General features: G+C 40.8%; 1 protein-coding gene across 1 annotated transcript in view; it reads right to left on the reverse strand.

Moving 5' to 3' along the window:
• The window catches only part of MET (MET proto-oncogene, receptor tyrosine kinase), a 71,813-nt gene that overhangs the window by 13,434 nt on the left and 31,264 nt on the right, over nt 1–27,115 (reverse strand). Inside the window, exons 5-13 of the mRNA XM_009324057.1 lie at nt 23,804–23,964; nt 22,504–22,606; nt 22,154–22,290; nt 19,519–19,683; nt 18,469–18,568; nt 9,512–9,730; nt 3,516–3,662; nt 1,414–1,570; nt 456–596 (exon numbers count right to left, since the gene is read on the reverse strand). Of these exons, the coding sequence (XP_009322332.1) occupies nt 456–596; nt 1,414–1,570; nt 3,516–3,662; nt 9,512–9,730; nt 18,469–18,568; nt 19,519–19,683; nt 22,154–22,290; nt 22,504–22,606; nt 23,804–23,964 (1,330 nt within the window). The remainder of the gene's footprint in view (nt 1–455; nt 597–1,413; nt 1,571–3,515; nt 3,663–9,511; nt 9,731–18,468; nt 18,569–19,518; nt 19,684–22,153; nt 22,291–22,503; nt 22,607–23,803; nt 23,965–27,115) is intronic.

The following is a 27,115-nucleotide window of genomic DNA, read 5'->3' on the forward strand; positions in this document are numbered from 1 at the left end:
CATGTTAGGCTGACAGAACTGCTTATAATGACTGTATGAAGTCACTGAGACACACTAAACCTCCAGCCACACGATGCTATCCTTAAAATCACTTTTTTCAGAGTGGATTTGCGCATGGTGTGATGGACCTCATGATAACACAAAATCGTTATATCCACTAGCTCCTAATAAATTGTGGAGCATACTTACAGAGAGTTTTTACTAATAGTATTTTATATATTCCCCCAACCTGAGTAAAAGTAAAAATCCTTTGCACCTCAATCTTGGGAAGCACCTGAGAAGCTCAGTTCAAACAGCAGGCCTGTGAACGCATCAAAGTCCCAAACAATGCAGACACAGACAAACCAGATGAGAAACTGAAATTAAGATATTGATCAAAATAGCTATCATCTGAAGACATATAAAAAGCAAGATGTATAAAACATCATCTGTACAGATTCATAATAGAGGTGTACCTTCTAGAAAAGTTGATCTGTAGTCTACAGATTCGCTTGAAACCATTTCTGTTGTTGGACTTACACTCCTCGCGCTCACCAGCCTGTCCAGGTGAGGAGTGTGCACTCTGCCATCATAGCGCACTAGGTCGCTTCCCAGATCTGAAGGGGGAGGAGAAAGAAATATTAGAAAACCCTCAAGTTTATTGTGTGCCAACATTCATTTAGGTATTTATTTAAGTTTAGATGTTCTGCTCTGCTGGGAAGAGGGTTGGGTTGCTGCTGAGGCAGACATGTGCTGGACCTGAACTTGAGCTATTTGTACAGCACAAGATTTGCTGTAACTTGTGTTAAAGCCCCACTCTTGGCCACACTGGAAGATCCAAGAGAGCTTCGAAGCCTCTGGGGCCAGCTTCATGATCTGACTGTGATAATGCATCAGAACAAGACCTGGTTATATACTAGCTCTCCTCCTCCTCCTCCCCTCTTGCGTAGTGTGGCAGTTCCCACTGGAAGGAAACCCAGACATAGGGGCCAGAGAGGAGGCACACTCTGACCAAGTTCCTGATTTGGGTGAACAGGAGACCAGGACACCGCAGCGCTCTGTGTCTTGCACAACTTAGGCACAGCCTGGAGGGCTACAAGGCAACTGGATGAAGCTGAAGTACTCGTGGTTCCACGCATGTCATTTACTCGTCCCCTCTTCCAAGGCTGATTGGGGAAGAGAAGTCACTGCGTTTTCCTAATAGCTCAGAGTTCCTCCAAAACCCTTCTCCTTTAGGCATAGTGTGGCCCTTCACCCAGCTCAGGCAAGAGCCAAGGGCTGAAATGCAGCTAAACATTAGACTTGATTGTGAAACGTCTGCTGACAGGTTACAACAGGGCATTGCATGGCAGTTAAGCAAAGCATAAATTATGTCAGTTTTTAAAATCTAAGATATAATAACAGAATTATTTGATGGAATTGACTATGATGCACCTTTAATTTGTTTCTTCTTCCTTCTCCAGAGGAAAAACACCAAAAAGATAAAAATTAACACTGATGTTGAAACAACTCCAGCAATTAGTCCCGTGAAATTCTGATCTTGCCGGATCAGCACTTTTCCGATAACTGTTGACAAAACTTCTTGCTTCCACTGAAAAAAACAAAGAAAAAAACCAGTGTGATGATTTCAAAAGACAAGTAAGAAGTAGATTATTAGTACTAAAGTATGAGCTGATATGTCCTGTACGTATTAAGTCTTGATTTTGTGATGCTGTACTGCAATAGGACACTGGGAGTGGAGAAATTATTATATTGGTGTACACGAAAGCAGATCTACATTTTTATGATTCATTACGTGCCTTCAAGAGCTCTGGTAGTGACACAGATATGTATGTGCTACACCACACACATGGCACGCACTCATACACACACTCTGGATAACAGGGTCCCACTGCTACCAGATGTTAATTCAAAATGCTAAATTCATACTTCTACTCAAATGGTGCAGGGAAATGTATGAGCCTATGGATATATGGGCTGAGACGTATGTTAAAAAAAATTAGCCCCAAATGTCTTTAATATGTGTCCTTCTGGCATAAATACGCTGTAACATCAAACTCTCTGTTGACAGCGCGTCTGCATTTTAGTTCCCAAGGTCACGTGAGCCTGTCCCTTGCCAGCTTCTAGCTTGTCGACAGTTTAAAGAAATAAAGCAAAACAAAAAAGCAACCCCAAAAATCAACAGCCAAACAATCACCAAGCAGCTAACAGGGCGAAACTGTTTTAGGTCACACGGCACTAGCTCAGTCAGTTGGAATGCATTTGGCCATCTTTTCTCTTTCTCCTATGGAATTCATTCCTCTGGGTACCGTAATGATGGATTTGCCCGTCAAAAGAGCAAATTTTCTTCTTCACTGGGCAGACTGCAATTTCTGAGGCTCCTTGCCAGTAAACAAGCAGGAACGTTATTTAACCCCTTTATGTTGTGTTCTTTTCTATGTACGAAATATGTCACGCATACCTGTTTCTTAGAGGTTAAGGAAATACCACATAGTAGAACTGATTAAATACAGTGCCAGTCCCGGCTGCATGTGTAAAAATACGAACAGGTATTTGCAGCATATGCACAAGTATTATATGAAACTAGGCATTTACAGGTCTGGGAAACAGATTTGCCAAAAGGAGAGCTGCATCTAATTTTATAGTTTGCCTGATACAGCCAAGAAATTTAATTTGTACTTTTCAAAGTAAACTAATATTAAAATAAATTAATATTTACTGTATTAATAAAGAAAATTAGTTATTACTATTTACTTAGATTGCAGTAGCACATAGGAATACCATTCATGGCCCAGGATCCTATTGAGATGAATGCCATAAAGACATAGAAAAAATAGATGGTCCCTGCTCCAAAGAGCTTGCGTAGACTTTGATCCTAGTCACACATGACTGGCAAAGTTTCCACTGTTTTCAGTGAATCAGAGTCCATGATCATCAAATTTCACAGTTTAAAGGTAATTCCCTTCCCCTGTGATTTTCCTTTTTTTGTATTTTAAAAAAATACAAAGATACTGAAAGATTTGTGTCTTATTCTATGAATCAGTAGGTCAAAACTGTGTACAATTTAAATTTGCAGTAGCACTCTGAATGACTCTAGTGAGCCCACCTTTAGAACAATAAATTTAGAACTCAAACATTTGTCCTAAGTGTCTGCATCTTACAAAAGGAATTGAAAGGAAATTATAAAAAGCAGACAAAAAATTCTTTCAGCAAGGATCCGATCCTATTGACTGCAGCAGAATTTTTTGCTGAAAAAAGGACTTGTGAGCTCCAAAGTAAACCTAGTCCATTTAGTTTAGGTCCTGCTTTGTGCCTAAGGCTCCAGAAAATATCTGTACAAACAGGTAATAAGAACAATGACGATAATATTTCTTTTAAAATAGTTGATATTATTTGAATTTCTATCCCAAACAAACAGGTTTACAGAGATATCTCTGTAAACACAGGCTTAGGCTTGAATTTATAGGTTCAATAGTGACATTGGGAATGATAATAAAAATGGCATTAATATCTCATGTGTTGCGTAGCTGTCTCACCTCTATATTTAGCTCGCTGTTGGACTTCAGGAGATCACTGGGAACCGTACACAGAATTGATTCTGACTGCAGGAGGAGGTTTTCGCAGCTTTTATTTCCAACTTTTAGCACCTCTCCTTTAACAGCTTCTGAATCAATATAATTTCCCTTGGAAAAAAAAAATCAATTTCATATTACACAACCATCTCATAAAAGTTAAGGAGAAGTCCTTTTATTACCTTGGAAAATGTTTTTAATGGAAAAACAATTGTGAAATAAAAGACTAATGTAAATTTACATTGCCCTGTCAATATGCATGTATCAGTTTTTTTCATGTAAATGGGAGTTTGACAGACAGGCCAGAGGGGTATGATAAAGTTTACGGATAAAATCTGCTGTCACTAATACTCATACAGCCCATGCAGTCTTCTAAAAATGTAAATGTCCGAGGGATAAATTCTGTTGGTCCTGTTTAGATTTTTGCATAATTTGCACGAGAAAGGAAGCATTGTTTATACAAAATTGGCATTACATTATCCACAAACTAAACGCATCTCAAACACATTGTTTTGCAAGTTGTTATAGTAGCACGAGTGAAGCTTTCAAAAAGAACTAATTAATTACAATCATAAAAATGCACAAATCTGTTAAAATCACGTTCTACAGACCAAAGAGGAACAAACCCTGGTAAAGATGACAGCATGAAAAGTGCACTCCCTACTCAGAAAACCTGCTTTCATATCCCAGACTTGGATGAAATATTATTTCTTCTGATATAGTGATAGTAGCGTCCAAAGGCCAAGTTCAGGATCTTTTGTGCTCAGGAGGGCATCAGTATTTAAGAAGCTGCTGTACCCCGTGTACAGGCCAGCTTAAGATAAGATGAAAGAACAGGCATATTAAGCAGGAGTAAAAGGGGAGACGGGAGGATAGGGAGTAACACTAATACAGGCTATTTATGTGGGCTGGATCTGGGAGTTTCTCACGAGAAGGGAGGAAGGCGTCATGGCTGACACTGCTATGAGGCCTCATACACTGGAAAGAAAACAAGAATCCCATTCTGAGAGGCAAAAAAATATTACTTTGGAATATGTTTTGGGTCTGCTGCAGAATCAGACTGAGCCCTGGGAAAATGTTAATAAAAATACAGGAGAGCCAGTTTAACGTCCTCTTTTGACCGGCAAAGCCACACCCCAGGTGAGTGCTTTTTAATTGCTGGCCAAAAAAGTTCACTTTGCATTGTATCTTCTGTCTACTTGGAGCTGTTCTGTTTGGTGTTAATTAAGTAAATATTCAGTGTTTATTGCTTATTAGTATGGAGGCTTGCTGCAGATTGTGAGCCATTCATGTTCAAATCTTTCCTTTGAATGATGTACCTCCAAAGACTTGGATGTGGGTCTTCCATCTCCAGGATAAATGTACTATCCTGGAAAGTGTGGGTGAGTGGCCTCTCTTTTTCTTCTACACCAAATCTTAGAATTTTTTCTCCACCAAAACTGATACTTACCCAAAGGAAAAAAAAATCATACTGACATTTCCTAAGGTGGTCCTTAGCCAGTTATAATGAAGATAGTAGTTTTTAGTTATAACTATTACCGTTATATTACCTTTAATATATTATAGTCTCAAATATATTCAGTGTAATATCTTAATATATTACGAGTTTCAGAACTCCTTCAGCGGTGGTTTTGCTCTTCTAAGACCACAGAATTTGCCTATGATTTTAAGAAAAGGAGGAAACTGACTCCTCAGAGAACTGGGAAACAATATTTTCTATTTTAAATTTTAAAATGCATATTACCCCCTTCTTATGGAGCAATGCCCTTGCACGCAAACTGGAGAAGCTAGTTACTGGACTGAGTAGCTGTTGCAAACCAATCTGATAGACAAACTACCTCACAACTTTAGAGAGATGGGAATAATTTGGTTGAAGGTCTAGAACCAGTTGAAGGACCACAAACCAAGGCATGGAAATTTTGAGATTGGTGTCAGAAGAATTTTTGAGGTTCCTAAGCAGAGCAAGTTGACTTGGGAAGAATGAAGTTACTGCAGCTGCAGAGCTTCCATTTCTGTTTGCTCAGAAATACCAGGGTTTCCATATTGCACTCTCTTGCACCAGACATTGAGAAAAACATAATTTTCTATGCGATGTGGAAGAAGATTGAAAATAGTGTGACCTATAAATAGACAAGAAGAGTTCCTTAAGATTGTCTCATAAAGAATGTGTTGTACTGGCTTAGGAATAGACAATTTAGTAAGTCTTGTACTCGTAGTTTTAGGGCAGATGTGCCAGAGGACAGCGAAGATCTCAGATGTGATGTGTGACATGAAATGACAATTGTGCTACTTATTTCTGTAGTGGAAGATTTATATTTATAAATATAACTTAGTCATCTAGCAGCCCATTCCTAGGCCTTCTCTGGAAGCACACAGAGTCCCTGCACCAGCTTGGTGCACAAGCACAACCCCAGACCAGGCCAGGCCTCTGGGCAGACTGAGGTAAGAAGCGGTTTCTTTCCTTATTTATTTGCTGTTTTTCACAGCTAGGACACACAGGGCTGTCGGCAGGCCAGCTTGCAGGTTTGGGTCAGTGGCTCCTGTGGGAGGCAGCAGGTAGACTCTGTCCTCTTGATCAGACTCAGGTCTTTGGTCATCCCCATCAGCGAAACACCAGAATCTCTCCTGAAAGCTTCTCATGTTGGTGGGAGACAGGAGCACTTCTGAAGTGGTGTCTTCACGGTGTTGAAGCAGAGAAGTGCCTGAAGCCACTCTGCCATGACCCCTCTGACTGGGGCATGGTAGGCACTGAGAGACTTCAAAGAGCCACATACTTGGCAGAGGAAGACAGTGATGATATGGGACCTTGAGAGGCTCGGTAGTGTGGAAGACAAAAGGGCTGGCACTGAAGACAAGAAGGGCTGGCATTCGTGGCACACAGTGCCCTGACTGTGTTTTAGATAGAAGACTTAATGTTTTCTTGTGTGCAACATTTTTTTACCAAAACATCTTATGGTCATCAGGGGAAACCAAACAGAACTTTTCAATCGGTACCCACCGTCATTTGATGAAAGACAAATATGTCACACTAGATTAGTTTGATTGAAAAACTTGTGATAAAAGCTCCCTCCACCTCTCTGAAACTAATTAAGAAAAAGATAAAAGAACTTTGGTTTGGTAGAACAGACTGTTCACTGAAGCAAGCTGCCATTTAATTTCATGCTGAGGTTGCTTAATTACTGTACAAAATCTGACCATGAGGCATGTAAACTTGTGTATGTGTATTTTTGAATGCGGGTACGGGGCGAGGGAAAAGTGTTGCCAATATGGCTTGTAATGATCTTTTGGCTCCTGACTATAATTTCTGAAAGTCACCTCAGTGTTTTGATAGAAGCATCCCACTATAACTATTTCTATTTAAGAGGAAGATGTTAAATTGGTCCTTGTTCTTGCTTTATTCTAGGAAACTAGCTTTCACTAATGTTATCCTCCAGTTGGTCGCCAGGAAATAACCAGAGCATTAGGCTTAGGCAGACATCTGCCTTGGGTGCCATGACTGCAGGAGACATCAGTACTACAAAATTGTGACTTTGGTCAGTTGTCAGTGGGACAGTCCTCAGCCAGCCATTCTCATCTGAATGGCTTCTTCCCAGTGATAAACAGCACTAGGGACTTCTCCTTCAGGGAGAATAAAAGGTTCAAGAATAAAAGAAAGAAGAGAGTTAAAAAAACAACTAATTTTTAACCCTCAGTCTCTGGGAAGATTACAGAGCAAGTCCTCATGGAAGCATTTCCAGGCAGAGGAAGGACAAGAACGTGACTGGGAACAGCCAGCACAGGTTTCCCAAGGGTCGATTTTGCCTGAGCAGCCTGATTGCCTTCTATGCAGAGGTGACTGGCGCTGTAGATGAAGGGAGAGCACTGGACAATGTTTACCTTGATTTTAACAAGGTTTGCAACACAATCTCTCCTAGCAGTGAAAACAAATTGGGATGATATGGACTGGATGGATAAACTATAAGGTGGGTGAAAAACTGACTGGCCATCAGCTCAAATCTTAGAAGTCTAACAAGTGGCATTCGTCAATGGCTAACACTGGGATTATACCACTTAAAATCTTTATCAACAACCTGGACAAAGGGACAGGATGCATTGTCCTTGTGCTTTCAGATGACATCAAATTTAGGAAAATGACTGATATACTGGACCACAAGGTGAAATGAGACAGCGGTGTGCCATTGTAGTGATGAAGGCTCAGCATATACTTTAGCAGCAGCAAAGCCAGTAGATTAAGGTGATTGTTCTCCTCTGCTCAGCACTTGTGAGGCCACACCTGGAGAATTGTGTCCAGTTTTGAACCCCACAGCACAAGAGCGATACTGACAAACTGGATGAAGTACAGCAGAGGGCCACTGAGCTAGGAAGGGAGCTGAAGCACAGGATGCACAGTGCAGGGCTAGTGGAGCTGGGTTTTTTAAAGCTGTAAAATCTCCATTCTTGCAGATTTTCAAAACTCATCTAGACAAGGCCATAGGCAACCTGACCTGATTTTTAACTTAGGCCTGTTTTGAGCAAGGGGGTTAGACTACGAAGACCTCCAGAGGTTCCTTGCAATCCAAGTTATTCTATGATTCTTCTCAAATTAGTCTTCTTTCCAACTGGTTGATATGCATGACCTGGAAAATACTGGAAAACACTGCTGTCACTGCACAGAGGCACTGAGCCATGCAGCAGCTATATATTCCCAGCTCTCCGTTGACACGCACAGCAGAACTCTTTCTAGTGTTTCTCTATAACTGAACAGGAGAATTGCTCTGCATTGAGGAAGGGTGATTGTACGGACACAAGTTCCAAGTAGAAAAACTAAACAAAAAAGTAAAAATCAGACTGATTATTCTTTGGGATTTTCCCAAAACACTTTGTGGAGACAGCTCAATATTCAGAGAGTTTGACTGGAACCCAGCATGGCTGATAGAGGCTCTGAGGTAACTCCCTCTGATTTCCTGTGGCTCAGGAGCTGGCCCACCGGACCATCTTGGAGTCAAAGACCTCAGGGCTTCCAGATTACATGGCTGTCATAGGGGAAAAGAGTTTTGGCTTACAGAGCTATGGAGCAGCTACTCAAAGAGATGACCCCAGCATTAAGGCTGATTCTCTTCCATAAAGCATTTTTAATAGATTATATTCTATATAAATTATAGATATTCTGTATAAATTACATGTACGTAATAATAAAATTTCATAAACATTCATTGTAAATGAGAAATATCTATATTTATACTGTTTCTATTTGATAGTCTAACTCAGAAAAGCACTAGATTTCTAGAAATTGAGCTCTCACAAGATAGATTTAACTTTCTCCGCAGCACTCCAGTAGAGAGCAGCCTGTGCCTGTGAGGGCCCCAAATTCCTCAGAGATGTTTCTCAGTGCTGTATAGGCTATTCTCAGTGCTCTTTTAACAGGCACTCAGCGTCAACTTTGCATTTTTCATGGATCCGTAAATATTTAGGCTACAGTGGTGACTGATCCTCATGAGTGACTCTGTGCACAGGCCAGAGTTTCCCTCAGCTCTAGAGAGCCAAAGCCGCTAGGCCACTTTCTAAAGGCAACTCCACATCTTTTGTGAGGAAGGACACAAAACCATGTGATAGTAAGAGCCAGGACTCACGCGCAGACCACACACTTCAGGTTCTGGGCTGCTGGCCATGTTTAATCCTGAACTGGTGACACAGCTCATCGCAATTGGAAGCTGACGCAGCGTGGTCCTCCCACGAGGACGAGGAAAACCCCTCTCCCATCCCACCTGATGCCAACAACCACCCTGGTATATCTTTGTTTTCAGCTCCACATCTTTTAAGCTGTGACAGCTGGGGGCTTAGGTGAATGCAGTACTGAACACACTGCTCTCTCTGCCCTTGCTTCCTTGGGGCTTCCTTTATTTCATCAAAATGTCTGTTCCATGCTACACTGCTGATGTGCACTTGCGAATAATTGAAAAACTTATTTCAACATTTCTTACCTTAATTTCCAGAACATTTTGGTTGCCTCTTGAGATGAACACTGGCTTTTCAAAATGCTTAAATACAGGATTATTTACATAGTCAAAATCAAAGTACAAAGAGCTGACACCATCAAAAATAAAGAACACTTTGGTTACAAAGGGTGGTTGAAGATTGAAGGCTTTCAGTGAAGGAGTTGTACAGCAGATTATCTCTGAGCTAGAGCGGTGGCTACATGCCTATAAGAAAGAAAGAAAGAAAGAGGTAACTGGAGTAAGTATGTGCATAGGAAGTCACTGATGAACATAACTACTCTTTAACAATACACATATATCGAAAAAATAAACACCAGAGGTCTTGTGTGTCTTTAACCAAAGCAAAATCCTGATCAGTGCTACACAGCGTTTATTTAGAGCTGGGAGAAAACTATAAAAACTTCATGTCAATGGTGTTTGCACTCTTGTTGAGGAAATGTTCAAGTAAACAAGCTTCCTGGCCTGATTGTTCACAGCACTTTTAAAGTAAATATTTTGCAGATAATTAATGGAAAATGATTTTCAAAGCCAAGGACCATCAGGAGGCTATCCTGATGTACTGAGCTGTACCAGGACACAAAGCAGCCATAATTCAGTTTATCCAGCCTATGCCAGAGTGACTGCCACATGGATTTCTCTTCCTTTTACACTACCAAAGCAATAGCAAAGGATGAGAGGAGAAGGTAAAAATAGGGCCAATGAATCTGACTGAAATAGTGGAAAACAAAAGTAAAGCACCACTTACCCACAGCGTAGCTAAGCCGCTATGTTTCCAGAAAGGCACTATGGATGCTGTGAGAAAGTGCTTTAAAGCAAAGCCACCGTGGGATTCTGGGCCACGAAAGCACAGCAAAATGTATCTTCTTTCTAAAAATGTATGCGTAAGGCCCCAGACGTGCGGCATTAGGTGCTTAGGTACACAGGTGTCTTGCAAGTCCCTCCTGGGACTGCTGACTGCGGGATGTGCTTCACACTGCATCTCCTTGGACCAGTGAGGATGAGATGATTGCCCCTCACTGCAGTGCAGGAGCTGCCTGACAACAGGCATGAAGCCACCCTTGCCCCTCACTCTGCCGTTATTCCTCGTGAGGGCCTGCTCTAGAAGTGCTTCCCCGGGGGAAAGCTGCTGGTGCACCCTACACTCCAGAAGACCTGCCAGAGCATGCTTTGTGTTGTGGGGGTGTGATCCAGCGTGAAATGTCTGTCCAGGGTGCTTCCCTCTATCCCATACTGCCTTGACACAGGACTCGTGAGACAGACAAGACGGACCCAGGTCCTTCTTAAAAGGATTGCTGTGTTGCAAACAAGGACAGCGGGGATTTGCAGGCAGCCTGATCTGAAGCTGAGTTCTGGCAGTTTGCAGGGATAATATGAATCCTTGCAGATGGGATTCATCCAGCCTGCATTCAGACACCTGAGTTGGCGTTAGTTGTCTAAACTGCCTTTATAGTCAACAGAGGGAAACAGGCTCACCTAGAGTGGGATTCATCTGATCCATTTTAGACAACAGCTTTGATTAGATTGACGGTGCTCTCAAGGGTCAACTTGTCCCTCTTGACTGTGAAGGTTTCTACATGACTAATTTGATTATAATGTCAACAGCACATCTACAAGCATCGATGGGAGGCACGGTGGGTGCTGGGCAGCTTCACGCAAGCTGCAGAGTGGCATGTTTGTGACTGTATCGTGTACTCCCTTCACCGTGCCTCCCTTTCATGCTGCCTACCGTGGATACGGTTGAAGGACTTCTGGCACAAACAGAGTTGCTTCAGCTCCACGGAAGTATTTCTCTTCTAACTATATAAACCTTCTGTAAGTAGTTCCCTGTACACTGTGCCCTGACAGCACAGATTACACTTTTTTTTTTTTTTTTTTAATAAATAGAGTGGCTGACATGTGGCCTGGTAAGAATGGGACTTAGCTCCTAGTCATCATAAATCTTACATTTGTTCTACAAGAAATTTCCCTGGAAAACCAACAGTGCTGTTGAATACCTTTGCGCATCTAGAAAAGGCAAAAAAATATATATTTTTCTGTTTTGTTTTTCAAATTAAATAGGTTCTCATTATAAAATGCTGCCTGAAGGAGCTGTGAAATTAGTTTACATTTGTCTCTAATATGCTAAATTAATGCAATGTAATTTTACTGTTTCAAATCAGTGACATAACTGTTGAAGCTATATCAGTTATATACTCACATTAGCTTGAAAAGTGGGATTAAATTAGCTGTCTACAAATCAGCACTTTTTCTTATCACCACAACAATTCATGTTTCTGTGCATAATATTGTGAAATCTTGAATCTGCCCAGGGAAACATTTTCAAGGCTCTGAAGCTGAGCACTAGAGTTTTAGGGTTACATGTCTGTGAGCTGTGAGTTCGGCACTCAGTTAAATAACTTGGTGCAGCTCTCAGTGATGCTAATAGGACTTGCACCAGTGTAACTAACAGCCCATTTAGATTCCTAGCACAAATTCAGAAATATTTGTGCATCCTCCGTGATAACAAGGTAATCTCTGGGACATGAGACAAGGCAGAATTTCGCTCCATTTGCTTACAGTGTTAGACTGTTCTTCCTCTTTTGAATACCTTGTTATACACCATTTACCATATCTCAGGCTTTGTTGTATCACATGGATCTAGAAATTCATTTGAATCAGTATGGTAATAATAAGATGCATCATTAGTATAATGTATGATCAAGCCATACTTTTCCATGATATATGAATATTTGTAAAGATATCGATCATATTGTGTCGATTCTAAAAAGGGATTACTAAAATATATATAATTATAAAACCAAATATGTCCCAGGTAATCATTATATTTATTTGATTAATGTGAATTCATTAGACTTTTTATCTACTGTAGAGTAGTGATGTCCCTTAAATGAATAGCAGTGGTATTTATAACTTTGTTTGTGGCTATCTATTAGAATCAGATACTTTACTTTATCAGGCTGGTCTCTGAAGAGGAAGCTTTCAGAAAATGATAAAAATCTAATAACACTCTTTGGAGGGGATGCAATGTGACTGATTGGTAAGGTCAAGAAAAATCTTATTTGCAGTGCCCTTATTGGTACATGATTTGACATGACATTTTTACCTTGAAATTGGTTTTAGCAATTGAAGAATATGACGGTTTAGTTTTCAAGAAATATTGGATTGAGGATCTATAAGAAAAAAACTCTAATTCAATCTATTGCCTTCTCAATTAAGATACTGCCTATCACCCAGCACCTTTAACTTTTATTTAATTAGGCTTAAAATACATTCACTTTAAAAGCTAAACCTACATTCTTCTTGTGACTATAATCTACATCTGAATAAGGAAGAAGATGTAAAAATTATGGAGCATTTCACAAGCATAAGTAAATACTGTGCCCCAAAGGGAATAATAATCCATTGCACAATGCATATGACTCATCACTTAAAAGGCATGTATTCTTGTTTCATTTGTAAAATATAACCCTTGAGGCAATTAATTCAAACCTGACCTACAGAATCTGAATTTCGGTGCTCAATTCAATTTTTTTTCATCTGATAGAACAACAGGAAAAGTATGAGGGAGGATCTCTGAGCTCCAGAGGTCTCCCAGCAGCTGACCCAGATAAGAGAGGGGCAGCTGGATGTGTATTACAGGATCTGTAGCAGTCAGAAGGGAGAAAAGGGCTAATTTGTCCTTTCATAAAAAGTAAACTTCTGGAGTTCCAGTGAGGAATGAAAGATGAATGAGGTTAAAGACAGACTGGGAGACTCTCCAACTGTCTTTGCCAAAGGATGATTTCTCAATAGAAAGAGATGAGAATTCAGGTCTGACTTGAGGAAAGCCTATTCAGAAGGCTTTTCCGTGTAGGTGAGAAACTGAGCAGTGACACTCAAGCAGGGTATCTTGAAGATTTTTCAGAGAACTCATTGGCTTTTGCTGCCATTTCAGGTCTTGCAATGAATAGCCCTAATGGATCAGTAGCATTTTTATTCTAGTTGTCTTCTTGGATGAAGGCATGGGAGATGATACTTCCAGTCTATCCGATCATTGGACCAGAAGGTAGAGTAAAACCTCTCTTGCTCCTGGGTCTGAGAGCCAGCCCTTCGCACAACACAACCAATACTGACTGGGAATCTAAATTCCTCCCTGGGCTTGGGAAGGTCAATGTACCTGCTAGCCCCGCATCCCTGGCACCCCGGTGATTTCACAGTGTGGGTTTTTCCCTGACACCCCGGTGATTTCACAGTGTGGGTTTTTCCCTGACACCCCATGCGACAGTCTGTCCTTGCCAGGGCAAGGAGATGTGCATGAGATGCAGATTCAGCACACAAAGAAAGGCCAATGGTTCCCCTCCATGAGGGAAACTGCTGGGTTTCCATGGCAGCTTTATGCTACAGAGTCAACACAGATAGAGGCTCCAACCCTGAGTGTTTTTGGATAGGTAGTCAGGAATACCTTCAATAATCACACGTTCACCATCCACAGTTTCCAGGGAATTTCTTCTATCGTTATTTAATAAATCTAAGGCAGGCACTCGCAGGTGAATTCTAGGCATTTTGATGAGTATTATGAGTATGGATTGTTCACAGACTTGTAAACATTGAAGGAACTTTAGGGTATTTTAAAATTCTCCTGTAATACAGCAGGAAATGGCATCTAGCAGGGAGCAATTAAGAAATGCTAAAGATCATTCAAGAGACTACTTACTGAAGGGGTAATTAAAAGTCTGTGGAAAGAGATGATCTTACATAGCTACAGGGTCAGTTGTTGAAGGTCATGCATTAAAAGGTGCTTCTCCCTAATTTTGCAACCTTGCATATCTTGGGACATTCATGGTTAGAAGAGATTAAGCAGTGGGAATATATATGCAAATTAGTTAATGGATGGAGTATTACAAATGCTACAGCAAAGGATACCTGAATGACCACTTGTTCACTACTGGGGATTCAGTGGAAAGTACAGGTTTTCAAAGATAAAATATTGGCCTCAGGTGCTTCAGAAGCAGAAGAATCATCTAGCACAACTTATACCAGAGGTTAGAAGACACTTATTTTGTAAACAGGCTCCTGATCAAACACCATTCCAAACCATGCAAAGCTTTTTTACAGGCACAATGCAAAGTGAAAGGAAGGAATGAGCTGCTTCCCTCCTTGTGCACCTCACACAGGAACTGGACGTGTGAGCAGAAGTGAGAGGGTTTGTGTATCCTTATGCATTATCTAGAGCTGTCGGGAATTTATGCAGCCCTGCCTAAATTCATATTTTTTGTTCCCAGTCAGAACAAATGGTCAAAATAACTCATGAAAAAGAAATTAAAAAGAAACACATTGCAAGTGTTGAAACATATGGTTCAATAACTCCAGAGCATTTTTTTCACTCGTTGAAATACCAAATTCAAAGAAGGCAAAATGTATTATTTTGATAGTGTTAACATAGAATGTAATATAAACACAACTAGTGTGAACACAGTATTGAATAATTTTAAGGAAATTTAAATAAATATGAAATGAAAATGATAAAGCTGAAGCAAGGCATTTTTGCCTTACAGAAGAAAAAGTTTCGGAAATATTGAAAGCTGAAAAGCTCAACTTAAATGTTTCTTCTATAGGGGGCTGGCATATTGCCCCTAAAACTTTTCAGTCTCAGTGAAACTGCATTTCTTATGGGGAGCTGTTCCAGAAAAACTCTTTTACCAGTTGTTCCACTCATCTCTTCCACCTGGATGCAAAGAAACAGGCGGAGAAGAGCAAATGCCCCAGGGCGCGTCAGCTGGCTCTGCTCCCCGAGGCTCTGGGATGCAGAGCATCCCCAACAGCTCCTGCTGCTCACAAAAGTGACCCTCCGCTCACACTGCAACTCCACCAGGACTCTAGGCCACAATTAAGCCTGAGGGAGTGAATTAAGGGTCTGGGGACAGATAGCTGACAGGAAAAGGTGAGACCTCTTTTAAATTGGGCACCACCAGTTTTAGGCAAATGGGAGAGGGTCTGGGAGGTGGCAGAAAGAAGGAACAGAGCTCTAGGAAACAACACTTATCAGGACAATTTGGAGCAGTTTGGTTTGTTTTAACTGGAAAAGAGAAAGGCTGAATCATAATGTAGTGCAAATATGTAAAATTAGCAGGAGAGACTGGTAATGTGTTGTTTGTGTCCACTGAGGGTTAAACAAGAAGATAGCTAATTAGCAGCTAGGATTTGGGTTAATTATTAGAAAGGAGTCTTTCCAAACCACTAGGTAAGCAGGTAGAGCAGCTCTCTCCAAAGCTTGTTTAAGCAAGGTTGTGAAATTTCTTTCACAAGGAGCTTTAATAACAGCCTAGACAAATATCCATCAGGCAGTGGTCTGTGTACATTTGCTCCTGCTGCCGGGAAGCAGGCCACGCTAGGTCTTTGTGGTCCCTCCCAGCTGTACTTTCCTTTGATGCTTTGGGATGTGTTTCCGTACTGGCTTTGGTTTTCCCAAGAGCCAGAGTTTCTGAATGCTGACAAAAGCAGCTTCTTGGAGGAGGCTGGTGAGAGAAAACTGAAAAGAAAAAGGGCTTAAGTAACAATTAAAAAAAATGACTCAGTTAGCTCTCCCATCCCAAACTAAGGAAGCAAAAAGATATATAACCTCAGCTACAGGACTTCTTGATCATTTTGGTTTGTATTGTACCGTTTGTCTGGGTTTGGTCTATTCAGGACCACAACCTGTTTTCTCCTTTGTAAATGGAATAGCTGGTCATTGCAGTGCTCTGGATCCCTCCTGGAAATAGTTCCTCATTGTTGTTTATTTTTGTAATGACTGGATGAAAGTTTGGGTTTTTGGCATATCGCTCATGCATAGGGCCCAGAACCTCCAGCACAGGATGGGGCAGGCTGCAGCCATAGGCATCTTCTGCCAGCAATTTCCTCAGTTACACAGTGCAATCCTGTTTTGCCACTTATAAATCTTCCCCTTCTCCCTGAGAACTAATATCCTTCCTTGAGAAATAAGCTCGAGGTAAAGACTAGTGGCAGAACAAATGGGAAGGGAAAGCCACCGAGTGCCAGAAGCCTTTAATTTCAATAGAGCAAAATATATTACTTGGGCAGTGTTAAAGTATAAAACACTCTGGATTATAATCTGTTTGAGGTTATATTCCACCCCTTGTGCAGGGACAATGAACTTCTGTACAGCTGCTTTTACACTGGGACAGGTTCTTAGAGATCCGCAGTGGTAGGGGACAGATATCCTTATGGAAAAGGAGGGTCAGACCTGCTTCTTCTTGTGTGTTGGCAAATACCATGCACACTGCAAGGTATGAAAAGAAAAAGAATAAGGGAGATAATTCTGACTGTCTATATCCATGTTTTCTTTCAACAGCAGGTTAAAAGGCAGGATGGCAGCAAATCATTGCTCAAAGGAAAGGCTGCTCCCCAACATTTGGGGGAAAGTGTTCATTGCCTGGAGTTGCCAGTCACTTTTGGACAGTGGATTTAGTTCTTTAAAGCTTCAGATCCTTTCAAATCTGTTCACATTCTGAGGAAGTCCCAAATATTTGACAAGCAAGGTATGCAGAATCAGGGCCTGAAAAGCAGCAGTATGGATATTCTTGAGAACAGGGGAGCAGAGAAAGCAAGTGAATGATCTTGGCTTCAAAAGAAAGACTGCTCAAATCCCCACAAAGCAAAATCTAAAGAGCTGCTTTCAGCAATGATCTTTTCTTTGGAAATCTTTTGTACTTAGAAATAATCATGCCCACATTACTCAAAACCTAATAAATTTTGAGTTTGGTTGATTTCACTGAAATATTTTGCTTTCGGACTCAGGAGTAAAGTGTCTTTTTGATAACATTGAACACCGTGTTTCATTGCAGGGGCACTGATTTTCAGATTAAAATCTGAACCCATTAAATTACAAGCCACGATTACATCCAGCTGAAATTCAGGTCCCGACACTCATAGTATTATTCAAATTAAGATCATGAAGAATATTATGACCTTGAAGCTATAAAAGACTGCAAATTTGCAGACATACCATTTAAAATGCTTTGAGCAAACCTAGGTCTAATACTTAGAATTCAATACAGGAAATACTGTATGATGATCATTAGAAATAAGCTGAGAATATGAACAGTAACGTAGCATGTCATAAAGGGCGTAGGTCAATTTAGCTTCAGTTAGGCTAAACAGACTTTACAGGATAAGAAAATGTTGGAAGTGCAAGACAAATATGTAGGCAAAAGCTTACGGGAAACAGTTCCAGTACAACTAGCCAATAAATGTCATCTTTTCCTTATAAAAATTAAAGTAGATCACATGGTCATATCTGAACACCTTATTTAGATTTAGACACTGTATTATCAACTCAGGTAACAAAAGAAGGCTTAGATCCCTGACTGACCCTCTGTTCATGCAGAGGTACCCAACTGCAAAAACCCAAACCTCTCTTAAAACTTAGTTGCTGAACTTTGGTAAGTCAGGAAAGATTTGGCCCAATAGGTAATTTGGCAATCAGAAATTCTTCAAAAGAATACTTACTTTTGATTTTACATATTTACTTTTCCTTCTTCTTTGACGCTTGTTCCACTTTCTTTTTATATCCACAGGTACCATTTGAATGTATTTCCTACCTTTCACAGTAGCACTTGAACTTGCCATGTGATCTGACATACCTGCATTGCATTGTTCTGTGTTTAGTCACTGAATTTGCTTTGTTAAATTGCAATATAAAAATCTTGTTATCAGATACTGTAAAAGCCTTATTTCTTTGGCAGAGGTTCCTTGTAAACTGTTGTTCTACCCCCGGTTTAATTTCAAATTTGTTGTTGAGTTTTGCCTATGCAGTGGAAACAGTCTGTGCAGAAGACACCAAAATGTCTGTGGAAGACCCAAAGTTTCAAGGCAAAAATCAAAGAATTTTGACTGAAAATTCCGTGCCATTCACCACACGAAGATGACAAGATAACAGATTGCCTTCTCCAAGGCTGACTCACCACAGAGAAGTTCATTCCCAGTTTAGGTACAGTAATCACCATCTGAGGAAAGCACACTGAGTTCAAGTTGATTCCCTGAGCTGTGATTGTACTTCCACCACTAGGAAAAATTAAAAAAAAAGAAAAAAAAAAGAAGATGAGTAGGATAATGATACATCTGCTATGATAATGTTAATTACGAATTATATTTTAGAGTAAATGACAACATAAAACCAGAATTAGGGATATATGGGGTGAATGCAAATACATAGCTCTGAGCAGTGAGATTATTTTTCTGGGAAACAAATTTTACACTTGCTATAACAACTAATCAAACACAAGAAAAGAAAAATAATTTTTAAAATTGTGGTATGCCAGGATATAAAACAAATGCATACATTTTAAAGGAGGGTGTACACTTGTACTTAGCATTTGTTAACTTACCTAACTTATTGCTTTCAGTGGTGCTGAAAAAGGTGTCTTTTTTACTTCTGACATTTTTTTGGCAAAGGCAGATGGCTTGGATTAGAGCTACCGAGCCCATAAATATGTCACTTAAAAACACACACATACTACCATACATATATATTCATGTCCCTGCTCATTGCAGGGGGGTTGGACTAGCTGACCTTTAAAGGTCCCTTCCAACCCAAACTATTCTATGATTCTATAATATTTATGTAGCGCTGGATTTAGACTATTTTAAAATCCATTTGCTCTCCTGAGTACCGCTGACTTGTCACATTAAATGATTTTCCTCACTAATCAGTGTAATGTCCAGACGCAGTATAGGAGACACACTTAGCTGTACAGTAGGTATCTCAGCAGGACATCACAGGTACGCTCAGCAGCTGCTAGGAGTTAAATCACACAAAGAAAAGAGGCGCCCTTCCCTCTTCTCCTTCACCTCTGAAAGGAAATGATCTGCCCTTTGCAACTGCACCATAATAGAAGCAATTGGCATGGCAGATAGAGATAAAAATGCAATTTCTTTTGATAGATTGCTGCGCAGCGTAGCCATTCTTCTTTCATTCATTACTTTTCTCATTTCTATAAGAAACTTTTACTCACCTAAGAAAAGATTTGGCTGGATGAATTTTTAAAACAACAGGGTCTTCTCTGTATGTGAAATGACTGCTTGCGTCTCGAATAGCTTCGTCGATTCCCACCCTCACACGATATTCCTGGGGAATTCGTTGTGCCGGAGTGTAGCACTCCGCAGTGCTCACCGATACGCTGGAAGGACAGAAGAAGCCTTGCTTGTCAGCATTGTAAAACATGTAGTCAGTTTAAAACACTGTCCTTTAGTGAGCCCCAACCCTGGCTAAGGATCCGCTTGTAAAAAAATGTCATTGATACCCACAGTGGACGATCATATTGCAACAAATAAGCATGGCGTGAGGTAGAAACAGCAACACCGCCATTTAGGTTCAAGATTCATCTTAATTTTGCTGACTTGCATCTTGCCTGCTGGAAGGTGTTTCCCCAGTGCTGGTGACAGCCACGTCAGCCCCTGCACCCTGCAAAGGCAGCTTCCGGCCTGGAAAGCGACAGCACGCTCCAGGTTTAAGGAGAATGACTTGTTCTGCTGTAACCAAGGGATAACCTTTCTCTTTCCAATCCACAGGATTTACCCTGTGTTAAAAAGCCTCAAGAAAAGGTGCTGGTGGGGGATGTACCAGCATATTAGAGATGTCCTGCCCTGGGGGCACCTGCTGACTCCAGGTGCTGGTGAGGGGCAGGCAGAAGGCAAGAAGAAGGGAGAAGGTAAAAATTCAGGAAGAGCTGGCTGAATTCAGCACAGCAGCAGAGTCTCTGGGATATTCACCTTTCCCTTGCTTTCTCATGCTTGGCCCTGGAAGTCCTCCTCCTGCACTGAGCTCAGTGGGTGAGCGGGCAGCGGAGGGGTGAAGGATCCTGAAGCTTGAAGCACATGAAGCGTGGCTGCAGGGAGCAGGGCACATCAGAGGCAAGGGTAAAAACTGATTGGAGAAGCAAATGTAACTCTACCACCTGGTTTCAGTGATTTGCGCCCAACCACAAGGGGCCCTCCAAGTGAGGCCATTCTCAAAGGATGTGAGAGATTGTCTCCAAATTAGACAAAAGGGGCATTTGCTGCCACTTCTGAAGCTTTCCAGGAAGGTGGGGTTCACCATGTGCTGTAGGGGTTAGTGATTTGTTCATACGTATATGGAAGCTTGTTACCATCTTTTAAAGGAAAAAATAAACCTTGATCTAGCTGCCCTCAGAACTGGGGAAAGCTGCCAATTTAGATAGAGAAATACCTGCCCTGAGAAACTGGCTAAGACCTGTGTAGAAGTCTCCAGACAACTTGGCTGGTGAGAAAGAGGGGTGCTGGGGATGCTTACTGGATAAGCCCCAACTACAGTTCGATACCTAGAGGTCCACCTGACCAAAGCAGATGTCTGCCTCTGAGCTGGCTGTCATCTCACCCCCACTAAATGTCTCAAATGGATCAGATGAATAATTTCCAAAAGGTTTACATATTTGTCCATTAGTTGACCAGCTGAGACGATGACATCAATAAATGCCACCCTAAACTATTAAGTAGCCACTGAACAGAAGTGCTGAAGATCTTGGTAGTGATTAAATATCAGACTTGAATACCTAAATCCCTTTCTTGATTTAGTCAGACTTAGCTGATTTGATCAAGAGCATACAATAAATCATTTAGCAGCAAAGACTAAAATTTAGCTCTCCTGACTTTGAGTCTGACATTAACTAATAGGCTATTGCTTCCCCACGTTCTCCGCAAGTGTGATGTTTCACCACTGTGACTTTCCATAACCATTAGGAGAGGCTCAAAATTTAGAGGAATTACTGGACTTCCTGTTCCTGGAACACAGTGGGCCAGATTCTGCCCTTGGCCACAGAGGTGACAATTCTGGAGCCACCCTGGTGTACCTGAAAACAGGACCAAACAGGATTTGCGCCATGGTAGAATGGCTACCAAATTCAGAATGCCTGTCTGCCCATAGCAGAGAATCTGTGCTTGGTATTTAACATTTTTATTCAGCTGGGATTGAAGGCATTTCCACACAGAGCATGTCAAAGATTCTTGACTGAGCGCCTACTGGATCCAGTACAGAGCCACAAGAAATTCTGGCTTAATCCTCAAAACAAGTTTATATATACCAGGAAATGTCCCAAACTGATGCTGCCTCTAGTTTGGAGGCTGTTCACTGATAGTACCGCAAAAATAGTTGCTCATCTGCACGGGATACACATTGCCACACTGGTCATGTTTCCACCAAACAAACCAATAGGAAATGGTAACCTCCACCCACTGGACGTCACTGGCAGCTGCTGCATGAACAGCAGCTCTTGCTAATACAAGAGAGAGGGCTGAGTGTGTGGGAGTCAGGGTGACAAAAATGATGGGAAATGGGCAGTTTGTAGTCCATTAGAAGCTGATTTGCTACTTCTCCATGCAACCCTTTAATGAGGTTAATGAAGGCATTACAGAATAAACAAGTCTTCTAGGGAACCGTAGTCCCTTCTAGGAACCTTTCAGACTTCTTAAACTCAGGATGTAATCCAGAACTGAATGCTTATTGCGGTATCAGTTCTCTGATATGTAACACGAGGAGAGGAGAGCAATGCACGTTTGTGGTTTTTTTACTCCAAGACATTTTAATCAAGCCATTTCAATATTAAAGGCATCACTTTTTAGTAAGTACATTACCTTTTCAAGGTGCATGGTTTCTCACCAACAAAAATCCTTCTGGATTTTCCACTGTTTAGGTATTTTCCAGCTACAGTTAGCAATGTTCCTCCAGATTTGGGGCCATAGGTGGGAGAGATGCTTGTTATTACAGGATTCTGAGGGAGGGTAAAAATAAGAACAGTGGACTGTTAAATTATTTTCAAAATGTGAAGAGGAAGAATCTTAAAACATTTATTAGCATTTCCATGAAGTAATAATAAAGCAAACAGGAATACAGAATTACCATACTGGATTGGACTCATGAGGAGTCTCCTTCCAGTTAATACTGAAGCTAATTTTGACAATAAAGTTTTAATCATAGTGCTTACCACGTATGAAAATGTATTGAATAGTGTTTTGACATGTCCAACAGAAACACTACTGGATATATTAAAACTTGGATTTTTTGCAGCAGGAACTGTGCATTCCAGCCTTTGGAAAACAAGGAAAAAGATGGGATTACATTTTTTTTCTGGCTTGATTTTTTGTATTAAAATAGAACCACTTCAAACTCACAATAATGGAGGATCCATACTAAACAAATCATCAGTCTATGCGCGTCAGGGACATTTCAGAAATAACAGCTAAAAGAACTGTGGTCATCTTTAATACTAAACACAAACACTGTGGTGTTCATACTTGGCCAGAGAAAATAATTTCAGTATATCAAATAAATTTCAGAAAAAAAGAAGCATGCTAGAGAAAACAAATACCTCCCATTCAATGGCTGAGTTGTTTTTTGGAATTTTCCTTTAGTGCCAAATTTTGGCAGACAACAGGATTAGAAAAAATGTATCATATACACAAGTTTGTTGTATAAATTTAAATATTACCAAAAATTAAACTTGAACTTTTGTGGCAGCATGTGTCAATGTATTACATTACATTTACGCAGTCTCATATATGAGCTAGTCTCCTTAAATCATTTTGTTTGCATTAAGACTGTTCAGAATAGCAGTTAGGGGAGTGTTCAATACTTCTGGAGGGTGATCTTTTTGCTGCTGTATGTACGAATAGGGAAGCCGTGCCATGATTTGCAGATTGCTTTGGTAGTAGATAGTCATATGCTTTGAACTGAGAGAGGATATTCATTGAACTTCCTATTTCTTCAAGACAACAACCGGAATAACCTCTGTCTTAAACTTAAGCCATTATCCCACTGTCTCAAATACTTATTTCTGAGGAGGAAGAGGAGAGGTGCAGTTGAGGGTCATAAGCCTCTGGATGACGAAATACCTGCGTCTTCTCACATTTCTCTCCAGCAGCTTCACAGATCAGGAAGATGGAGGTGATATAACTGAGCCCAGCAGGATCCTGGCCAAAGGAACCTGCCCCCTTTTCAAACCTTTGAATAGTTTCATTCTTGCCAGCTCCCACAGATGTTGAACAGCATTTCGCAGGCAAACCAGAAAAAGCTGCTGCAGGAGCTATGGGCATTAACTAGATTTATTTGATCTCCATTTCGAGCACTTTTTTTCTTGGGAGGCTTATCAAACCAAGGGATAGTTTCCTGTTTGAAATTTCAGAATCGGAGATGACACTTATAGATGGAATGTTTATATCATAAAAAAATCCATACCACATAAAGAACGTCTGTATAAAAGGAAACTAATATTTTAGGTTTCTTACTTGTTTTTGTTGCTAGACTTTGCTTCCAGAGCACAAATTTGTCCTCCGATATGGACTACTGTATTTTTTAATTCAAATCTATTATTTTTGCTGAATCCAAAGTCCCATCCACATAGTGTCAGTTTTGTCCCGCCTTCTAAGGGAGCGCTACTTGGGAGAATCTGTTAAAAAAATATTGTGTTAGTTACATCAGGTTTTCTTGAACTTCAAATGGAGTTAAAGAATGTGCAAAGGAATAATTTTAGGAAAGCATTTCTTCTGGTAGACTATGTCCTACCATTCATCTTAATTGTTCTTCACCTTTCATTTGTCACATTATGAGCTTTCTCTGACAGTAGCAATAAATAACAAAACCTATAGTGAAAAGCTTTGAAAGATAGTGTTTAGGGGCACTGAACAAGCTGTGCATTGTAATAGTCTTTTAAATCCTACCATTCTTGTCTTTCACATCTTATTTCTGGCATGTTAAACATACAATGTACTTATTTTGTTAGAAGCTGAATGCTGAACACAAAAGAGCCCCAAAATGACCATTTTTTGTCAGCTTGATGAAAGTCAGGTTCAGAGTGAAGTAGCTTCAAAGACACCATAATCCGATTTTGCGTTGGCTGTGATAAAGTTAACATGACTTCTGCTATTCTTTCCTTAAATCTTTTACATTTGGTCACCTCTAATTCCGAGTTAAAAATAAACTACCCCTCAGAAACACAGAGACAATCTACAAAGGAAATGCTTTTTTTTCTGTATATTGTAAATTGTCCTGTAAAATATAACAATGGTGGGAAAAATGTAGGAACACTATAGAAGTCTTACAAAACTCAGTAAAAGTACTGGTCAGTACTGCCAGTAAAAAAAAAAAAAAAAATCAGAAAGGCATTGGTTCAGGGTTTATGGGGACTTTTAACAATACTGCATAATTTTGCAAACATACCAGTATCACTGCACAAACAACAGAGAACGAAAGACTGAATTTATACTTGTGGTCATAGTGCCTAAATGTCTTAGTCTTAATGCTTTAGTGATAGTAATTTTGCCCCTAAAATGCAATACAGCTGTGCCTTTCAAAGGACTCGACTTCATTTTCAAGCTGAAAGGAAAGTGTTTGAGAGATACTTGGCTATTATTTCATCTGGAAATCCAGTAAGACAGCACATTTCTTTTCAACTCTCTTGTAGCTATACTTCAAGACTCTCAGAAATGAACTATTGCAGATAGAAAGGTAGCTGAAGAATACTTCAAAAGAATTATACCATATATTCTATACAGGGAAATTTACTGCCTCCATTAGAAACCAGACAAAGAGTCTGATCTAAAATGCACTGAAGCCAGTAGGAATCTTTCCTATTTTAATGAGCTTTGAATCAGCTCTCAATGAGCAAAGAAGAGGGAGCCTATGCGGGAGCAGTACTTTTGCACAAATCCCATAAAAAAGGAGTGGTGCTCGCACAGCCCCCTGACACACAACACTGCAGCTAAGAGCGTGGAGCAGTACTGTACCCCGTGGAGTCTGTGCTATTCCCAAGTTTAACTTTCCCTTATTTCTTTGGGTTTTTTTCTTCAAAATCTGGATGGACTTCAGATCCTAGTTTTCCACTCTACTTAATATCTCAGCACACTATCTATTTTAGCAGTAACAAAACCCTAGCAGAAACTGAAACTGCTCAGTGGGAGTACAGGATGTCTCGACGTTTTGTACAATAATGCATTGACGTGTGGCATTTGAAGAGTTTGAAATGTAATCCATAAGTTAGCAAAATAAGGGCGTTAAAATCAGGCTTCACAAAGCCATACAGAGTAAAAACCGAAGGCACTTAACTGGTTTTGAGTGATCTTATCTGCCAAAAGAGACTTGAGATAGCAGCCCATGTGCCTTAATTGAAGAGGAGTAAAAGTATTTACTACCTTCTGCCAGCAAATTTAGGAGGCAGTAGATAAGTAGATAGCAAAGAATAAACTGAATCTTAAACTTTTGTATTTAAGTTCTGCAGAAATTCCCCCAGAGTGTTTTTATTCATGTCTTAAGTTTTGTTCCATTTGTTCTGTACGATGAAACCTCTGAAAGTCAAACGTGGTTTCCCAGACTTGTTCTTGGGAGAGTCGACAGGAATGAATAGTGAACCTCCTGGACTTTGAACTGAGGTATACGTAGGCACGTTCTGTGTGCTTACATTGCGCAGGTAGTAACAGAAAGTAAGCAAAACCCAAATCAGTTATAAAAGCTACAAAATTCAGGATTCAAAAGTTCTCTACAGCAAGGAAACTCCACTGATAACATGGAGCAAGTCCTGCTGCAAGGCCTACCATTCTGCTTGTCCCTGCTGCTCTCTGGACTTTGGGTTAAGGGAGAGAAAGTTAACTTTTCTTTTTCTTTTTGGAAAACTTTAAAGCACTGTGTCTTCCTTTTGTTTATGTTGACAGCCATTATGCTAATATCCGCTCACATACTTTATAAATTGTTGGAAGAAAGTATCTATTTATTAAAGTTTCAACGGCCCATTCATTTTAATTAAGAGGCAAGAACACATACAGGCCACATGTAAAATTTCCAGCAAAACCTCCAACCTAAACAGGCAGCAGAAGGCCTGATGTTCTTGATATGTCTGAGACAAAAGCCAGCTAAAATGACTCACTTTAAAAACAACAACAAAGCATGTCAGGTTTTTAACCACAACAAAGAATCAAAAGGGAGACCAATTTATTTCTTCTTTTATGCCGTTCACCTTTCAGCGCGACCTGAACGTCGTACGCAGACGCCTGCAATTTGTTCCAGCACCAAGTGATCTCCGAGGAGACTCCCTCCAGTCCCCCGGCTTTCCTCTAGCACCGCTTGTCCAGGCTGACAAAACATGCCTCGTCGCTGGCAGAGGCGGTGGATGGGAGTGGGGTAGGGCGCTGAGGTGTGGGGTGGGAGCCGGGCTGTGGTGGGGACGTGTCCCAGTGCCAGCCCTGCTGCACTGTCCGTAGCAGCGGGGATGCCGGGGCAGAGCCGGAGCTCTGCGCTCCCCGCGGGGCTGGGGTGCGGGGCTGCTCCCTGCCACGCACAGCTCCAATGAAAAGTGCTTAAAGCAGGGCAGAGAGACGAAGGATCTGCAGGACTCCACAGGAAAAGAAAACGGGCCAGTTTCTTCTCTGCCATCCCTCATGAGGGGAAAAATCTCATTTTTTTTTCCATTGTGCACCACTCTGTGTAATAACCTGGGAAACTTTGTTGAAGACTTAGCTAACGTCCATTGGACCAGGCCCTCGGAGAAGCTCTGTGTTCCCCTCAGGTTAAAGCGATCATATGACATATCTCAAGCAATCTGTCCCTCT

This window comes from Pygoscelis adeliae, unplaced genomic scaffold, assembly GCF_000699105.1.
Source record: "Pygoscelis adeliae isolate BGI_AS28 unplaced genomic scaffold, ASM69910v1 Scaffold24, whole genome shotgun sequence".
Taxonomy (NCBI): domain Eukaryota; kingdom Metazoa; phylum Chordata; class Aves; order Sphenisciformes; family Spheniscidae; genus Pygoscelis; species Pygoscelis adeliae.